Source organism: Seriola lalandi, unplaced genomic scaffold (genome assembly GCF_002814215.2).
Source record: "Seriola lalandi dorsalis isolate HSWRI2012SDOR001 ecotype SW California unplaced genomic scaffold, Sedor1 jcf7180002054543, whole genome shotgun sequence".
Classification (NCBI taxonomy): domain Eukaryota; kingdom Metazoa; phylum Chordata; class Actinopteri; order Carangiformes; family Carangidae; genus Seriola; species Seriola lalandi.
Window position 1 is genome coordinate 267,768 of NW_019525096.1, and position 8,110 is coordinate 275,877.

Sequence of the window (8,110 nt, forward strand, 5' to 3'; positions counted from 1 at the left end):
GGGGGGGGCGTGTTCACATTAATCTCAGTAGCTTCACTTTCATTAGAAAACATTGGCTTCCAAAAAATATTTCACCACATAAAAAAGGTGAGGCATCATTAACCACATTTGTTTCACTTTTTCAAGCATATCAAAGCTGAATAAATAAGCAACACACATTAAAATCTTCATATTATTTAACAGTTTATCTGCAGTTATGGTGCATGACAGCAAGTGTGTGTATATATATATATATATATATATATACTTCTGAGTACAGAAAAATAAAATGGATAGCAAAAAGAAATATTAATAACAGAAAAACAAATTTTCACAGATTTAAATACACACTCAGATGTTTGTTCATACAAGTGGACATGTGTTTATATAAACGGTGGTCACAGTGTATATTTAAATTCTCTAAATATGCATTAAGATGCACAACCAGGTAGACAGTAAGATGCCCACATTAATGATCATAACTGCAGATTAGAAAAGAGAATAAGTTAAACATGTAAGAGAGGGAGATGTGGTTTAAAAAGATTTGGGAACCGCTGCTTTAGATTTAGATGGTAACCCAACTTCTTTGTTGATGGCAGCTGCACTGATTTATTGTAAGTAAATACGTAAAAACTTTTTATTTCAGAACAAAATATTCAACTGAATTTAGAGATATTGTTGTATTGTTTAAAACCTAGTAAAAGTATTAGTTCCCACTGCCTGTTTGAGAGTTATAGATACCATGGCAACAGAAAATACTTATGTTTACAGTGGGAGTATTTGTCCAAGTCTTTATTTAAACACCAACGTTCCTCCAAATGAAAGTGTGAATATCATGAGATAAATAGTAAATAGGAATAAAGGGGAAGTCCTGCCTGTAGGAGCAGAACAGTGGAAACACGCACGACAGGAAGTTGTTTGATGATGATGTGTGACTCGTAGGACTTGGACATGAAGTGGCCACAAGTCCAGGAGTTCTTCAGGAGCGTCCCAGCAAACCCAGCGACAGTGCCGAGCACCAGACTGAGGGTACTGGTGTCGAACCATCTGGGACTGGGTGTTCTGGGGCTGATTTCAGGGTCTCTAATGATTCATTGGTGTTTGAAAAGCAGTCAGCTTATTTAAAAAGCTGTATGTCTACCATTGGTTCCCAAGGCAGATTTCCATTTTCTTTTTTTGCTGTTTTTTGTGGGTAACGTAAGAAAACGAACACAAAAAAATTATTCATCTGAAGAAACTCGTTCATGTTTTGGAAATCTGGTACAGGAACCTCTGGCTCCAAAATATTGAATCTTTTCCAGGTTGTATAAGTGAATTTATAAAATCTGGTTATGGTCGCTCTGGCTTGAAAACATATCATGCTTTCAAAATGCTGCAGGGTGCATCCATGCACAGTTCAATTTTCTAAAAGATAACAAATGTGGCTGCAGTGTTGAGCAAACAACAGATTTACAGTTCACTTTACGAGCACAGAAACGCTCAGACACACTGTCTTTATTTGACCCCTGACCGACATTCTGAGAGCATTTCTGAAACAAGCGCTAAACTCTGCTTCAGTTGGTTTTATTTTTAAAAAGAAGAAATATGTTTGGTAGCTGGGGCAACTGGTGATGGTTTTGTTCTGGTTGCAGGTGGTAAATACACAATTTAAAGTAATTAAATCAGAGTTATTATAGATATTTGGAAACACCTGTCACTACTGTACATAAGACGAGAAAATCTACCTTTTACATCCCAAAAGGAATTCAACCACCTACATTTTAATTATATTCCAGTGATAATAATGACATTTTTTTTATTTATAGATAACCAAACATTGGGAATATCTTCAGGAGTGACACGTGTCTCCAATTATACCTGATTTTCCATTTGATTCATGTTTCTTTCGGGGGGGCTGTTGGAGGTTTTCTCAAACTCTTGTTACTAATCTTCATTAACAAACTCTAACTCTGACTGTTGCAGCTCCTCTCATCACAAACTAATATATGATTCATGCGACTTGTGTAAGAGTATTACACAGAGATTTGATGTTATTCCCCATCAAATACTCAATACTCTACACACACACACACACACACACACACACACACACACACACACACACACCTCTCTTCACCATATAAACACTCGGCAATCAGCTTTTATTAAGTCCTGTTTACATTAACATGGTTTACTGACATTGGGGGAAAAGCCCAAATACTGTACACTGCTGTACATATTATATAATATTACATTTTTTATAGAGGAATGATTATGTACTTTACCAATAATCCAGAAACTGTCTCGATCAGTAAGAGGCTTGATGGATAAGTCCTTCAGAGGTTAAAACAAAAAAACTGAGGGCGCCCTCTAGTGTCAGCTGTTGCATCTGCAGGATCAAATGTTACATCATTTCTGCTAATATGTGACTGTTGAAGGAAGAATTAAATTAGTCAATTAACAGAATATTAATCAATGAAATACACAAAATTTTAATCAATGGGAATGTTTTTTAAAAATATTGATAATTGAAGTAGAATATAGATCTGCTATAGTCAGACAGACAACCTTATTTAAAGGCTTCATCTTGGAGGACAGATGAGTATATTGATTATTATAATGAATTAGTGAAAGTTTATGAGTAAACCAGTTTTTTAAATGATTACACATGTTCAAGTTTGGTATGTAAAAGCTGAACTTTTACAGCATCTTGCTACAGTAGCAACAGTTTAATACAGTATTGTTGTTACTGAGTCTGTTTGACATCAATTGCAAACAAATCTATATAACAGGACGTCTAGTTTTAATAAAAGTTTTAAAGTAAAAAATGCAGTTCACCATTTGACAGACACTCATGAGTCTCCTATCTCACTTTTTTTTATTTTTTCAAGCCTCCAAGACACTTTGTGCTTCTATTACTTGGACCTGGCTTCTTTTCTAAACCTGTTTTTATGTTTGTCTTCTTACCTTTCACCCTCCATCCAGACAAGTGCCCAGCCACCCGTGTCCTGGCCTCCCAGCTCAACCCTTCCAGCTCCGTGATCAACCACCTCCTCCTGGGTCGGAAACCACGCGGCTCCACGAGCACGTCAACTCTACCAGGGGCTCGACCCGCTTTTCTGTCCCAGAGTCAGGGTTCCCCAGCCAGGCAGCGCTGTGGCTCGCTGCCCTCCAACGGCTCCGGATCTCCAGGGAGCTCCGGAGGAGGAGGAGGTGGCGGCTCACCGTGGCGTGCTCATGTCCGGGTTCATCGGAGGAATATCGCCAGGGCTCGAGCACAGCTGGGCTTTGGAGATTCAGAGGAAAGAGAAGATGAGGAGGAGGAGGAGGAGGAGGAGGAAGGAGGATCAGTGACACTGGAGGGTGAAGAAGAGAAGAAGATTGAGGAAAACAAGAGAGATGATGAAGAGCAGAGAGAGGAAAGTGACACCTCTGTTTCTCCATCTCCTGATCCCTCTGTCACAGGGTCTGTGGGTGAAGAGGCTCCACAGGTCGCAGATGAGACAAAAGAAGCTGAGGTTGCAGAGGTGGTGGTGCAACTGGACTCCCTGGATCTAGAGGACGAGTCAAACCTGACCTCCGCCATCACTGCAAACCCAAATACACCGCCCACACTCCCAGAGTCTAAGCCTGCGCCCCAAGTTCCTCTTCTCCCTCCTCCGCCGTCCTCAAACAGACACAAAGAGTCCAACTCCTCGGGTTCAGAGCGAAGCGCCGCCTCTGACAGACAGTTTCCCTCCATTGCTTTACCTCCACCTCACCACTCCTCCTCCAGCTCCTGTATCCCTTCTTCCTCTCCTTCCACCCCGAGTCCATCCCCCTCCCCGGTCCCAACGTCAGCTTCTCTCGGTCCCTCCTGCTCATCCTCTCCTACACCTCCCTCCACCCCGACACCAAACTCCACATCCCGCCTCCCGTCCTCTTCATCAGCCAATGGCTTATCCTCTCTCTCTCTTCCTGCCTCCTCCACCTTTTACAAAACTCCCTGCCCTTCCACACCCTCGCTCTCCTCTGTCTCCTCATCTTCCAAATCTCACATCCCGTCCTCCCCGTCAACCCCGGCGTTCTCCTCCACTCCCAAACAGCAAGTCTTCTCCCCGTTCCCTTCCGTGAAGCAGCCCAGGAAATCGGTCGCAGCCAGAAACCTCGGCCTCTACGGTCCCACATCCAGAACGCCCACCGTACACTTCCCCCAGCTCAGCCGCAACCTCAACCGCAGTAGCGCTGCCGGCACCACGGGGAGTCGATGAACACCTGAGCGCTCCTGAACTGATGCTGGAAACACACAGTTGTTACATGATATGAAAAATCATTCTCGAGTTACACCGTGTTGCCTCCTGCGTATCAAGAAAATAACCCATTTCTTATATATAGTAGTGAGAAAGTTGTAGAAATGTAAAGTTCACCTGACAGACGGGTCATCCTGAAATTCACAAGCCATTATGGACGAACATTATAGAACTAGCTGACTATTATTTCTGCGTGGTTTGTTTAGTGTTTGAACTGCAGCGGGTGTGTAAGGCTGAGGAGTTTGGGGCACGGGACCATCCGGGTATCAAGCCCTTTACAGTTGCCTATGCAGGTTCTTCTTGATCATAATTGCAATTGCAATCGCACCGCATTTGTGCAGCTCTTCAATCTCTAATGAGGATCCTCCCTGGACTGACACCGGAGGCAAATGTTTCCCTCTGGACTCACGTAGACAACATGTATCAACACGATGAAGTACATTTTCTCCTGTGCGATTACACAATAGCCATCCAGTTGTTTCTATGCCAAGTGATTTAAGAAATAACTACACAAGAAACAAATAAACCTAGTATCACGAAAACAAACTGTGTGTGACCCCCCCAAAAAAAACAGCCCACTCATAAAACTTGTGATCTCATGAAGCACTTAACATCCTCTATGAGTACTCTGTCTGTGTCTCGACTGTTGAACGTAAGGAATTTAATGTTTCAATCAATAATGAAGTAAGTGCAAATGAGAGAGATTGTTTTGATCATTGGAGGGTGAACAGTGTAAATGAAATATGGCAAATCAAGGTTTTTCAAGAGTTTAAGTGGTGTTCATATAAAGTAAATGTAATGTTATGCTTTACAAAGCAGAGGCAGCACTTTAAAGAGATCTTATTTAATGTTGATTTCCAGTATAAACAGCCCAACCATACTCAAAGCATGCTTATTTAGAAACTTACCACAAAGCTGCAGCTTGCCACTGGGTTTCAAATGCAGCCCAGTCAGGCAAATACAAATAAATAAATTATAGAAGATGGAAAAATCCAAGTATGGTCAGTCATGTCGTGGCCTTCATTAAAAACAACAACCTCTGAGTGGGAAAAAATGTTGCAGCTGCAGCACAACATCCTGCTTGAGGCACAGATGTAGCCAAGAATAGGGATTGGTGCAAATTAAAGTCAATATAATGTTTTAGAAAGAAAGGTTTGTGAGCATTTTTAGCAAATGCATGACATTTAGCCTCAGTTTGGGCCTCTCTGAATCATTGCTTTTACATTTCAGACTTTTGCCTTGATGGTTTCATTTGACTCAAATCAGTTTTTCAAAAACGAAAAATACACTTCAAACGTTGAAAAATTGGTGCAAGCTTTTGACAACATGTATTTCTGTCTTTAACGGTTCCAGATTGCACAAAGACACTATACAGCTGGAGTGAACAATATTCTCTGGGCTGCATAAATTAGATAATTTTTAACCTGGTTTGTAAGTTGCTAAATTTTTGTATCAAATAGGGGTTGGAGGATTGATCCCCAAAGTATCAATACCACTTGCTTTGAGTATCTATACTAGCATCTATAGAATCAATACCCCCAAAAAAAGGAATTAACTGAGAATCTTAAAATGAAATGCCTCATATTTGGAAAATTATTTGGCAGTAATTTAATTTTTATATAAATAAATTGTGACATATTTCTCTCCCTTATATGACAGTACAGCTTCTTTTAACAATAAATAAAAGTATCAATATTGGTATTGATACTGTTGATGCTGGCACTGGTCAGGTTGACGAAGACTATTTCTTTTAACCCATTTTCCAGGTTGCTAAATTTGTGTCTCTACCAAACAAAGCTTGTAGCTGAAGTTGTTTTGTACTAAAATTGTTAAAAATATATAAATATATTATAATAATATTCAATTAATTTAAAATGCAGGTGACTCAAAAAAATTGTCTCTCATATTGTATTAAATTCTCATGAATAAATAACCTTTTATATTTTCTTGCATCCTAAGTGGGGAAGATAAAAAAGTGAACACCGAGGCAAAAGGTCACTTCCGATAGCCATCTTTGTTTTGATTAATAAACAGTTGCGCGATGTGAAACGTGTTAAAACAGCCGTTTACTGTGCAGCGGGCAGATTAGTTTTCCTCTCGTTTGGCCAGAAGAGTTATGTAGGAATGTGGAAATGGCTTCAAAATGGCGGTAAGTGTCGTCAGTTGACCTACCAAAGTTTTCAAAGTTGGAGCTAGTTTTAGAGCTGTTGCCAGATTGTACTGACCGATAGTTAGTTTTGGTTACGTTACATTAAACGATAAAAGTGACTATAATTCACAGAATGCAGTGGATTCAGTGAGTGGCTTACAACTTGAACATCCCTCTTTCCTTTTGTTGCCTATATTTGTTTACATTTTGGCAAATTGGCGCCATTTAAAGTATAATGAATTAGCTATTAGCAGTTCCTGATTGCAGTGCACCCATGAATGTAAAGACGAGTATTATTGGATTACTCTCATATTGAAGAAAACGTAAAAACGGGACGTTTTCTGGACGTTTCTCGGGCAGGTTCTGCAACGTCTTTTTTTTCGTTGTGTTTTTTTTAAGTGGATTTATGAGCTTTTATTTGCAATAGACATCAGACATCATGAAAAGCTCTTAGTATAAGTCATGCTGTATCTAAAAATATGTGAGTCATAGAGTCAAGTTATTGGGCAGTCACATGATTAAATGTTTAAAAAAAAAAAAAGCTACTTTAACAGCAACTGAATCCCTTATGGTAGAAAAGGTATGACAGTGACGATTATAACAACCTATCCAAATGAATTTTTATCCATCCAGTCGTTTGCATTTCTCCTGTCCTCCTCTGCAGTTCTACACATTATTATTTTCATCTCTTTAGTAACCTCTTAAAAATGTATGTTGCCATTATTTCATCATCAGTCGCCAAATGTCTGTGTAAGTACAGCTGAGTCCATTCTTATTTTGTGTTTTGTTACGGCTGCTTCATCTGGTTTCCACTGCCATAGTTTGTGGGAAATGTCTTTTCTTTTTCTATTTTTTTCTTTCAAGACAGTGTATCATCTTATTTCTTATCCTGTTACTCACCAAACCACAGGAATTTTGTAATGTAATGACACCAACACATGAGGGTGGAGACATGTTAAAGGGGAAATTATAGTACACGCTGTACACCAAGTTATCCTTGATTACTAGGAAGAGATCTGATGTCAACTCAGAGCACTACCGCACTCCAAATAAAGAAATACTAGGTAGAAAGAGAAGTGGCTCAGTTGTCTAGTTTCCTGTGTAATGCAATGAAATATGCGGTTTTACGGGTGATGTACAGTGCTACTGTAACCAACATGTTCTACAAGCCTTGTTTTGTCCCAGTTAGGTGGTAGGCACTTGGCATCGGCTCTGTTCAATCCCTGTTACTACTTAAACTGCTGCTTCATACAAATTCAAGTCAGCAACACAGTTTAGCTTCAGCTTGTGCAGAAGCATTCTCTAGTTCATTATACTCTTAGGATTATGGCAGGAAATAATTCCAAAAGTAATAAAAAATAATCTACTGGTATTTATTGATATCTTCAATACTTTGGGTGGTATGATGGTGAAACCGGCATTTAATTTAATTCTATGTGATATTAAAAAGTCTTTAAAAGTTTGACAGAACTTAGTGAACCTTGCAGAGCACATATACATGAAACAGTCTGTACTCCACTTACACCACATACAGGACTGAATGTTGTAAAACATTTTTTTCTTAAGTAAAACTGGTTGAGAGGTTTTCTCCACTTCTTAGTAAATTTCATTAACTTCGGAAAAAATATTTGTAAGAGAAATGTCAAGTGGAAAGACTGAGTTCTTTCTGTCAGCACCTCCCCCTCCACACTCAGTTTATCAGATGACTAATGCT

At 39.5% G+C, this 8,110-nt stretch overlaps 1 protein-coding gene across 1 annotated transcript in view; it reads left to right on the forward strand.

Annotated features, from left to right (window-relative positions):
• The window catches only part of LOC111661317 (TBC1 domain family, member 30), a 23,612-nt gene extending 16,136 nt beyond the window's left edge, over positions 1-7,476 (forward strand). Inside the window, 2 exon segments of the mRNA XM_087176210.1 lie at positions 922-1,008; positions 2,944-7,476. Coding sequence (XP_087032336.1) covers positions 922-1,008; positions 2,944-4,208 — 1,352 coding nt within the window. The 3' untranslated portion in view covers positions 4,209-7,476.
• The last annotated feature ends 634 nt before the right edge of the window (positions 7,477-8,110 follow it).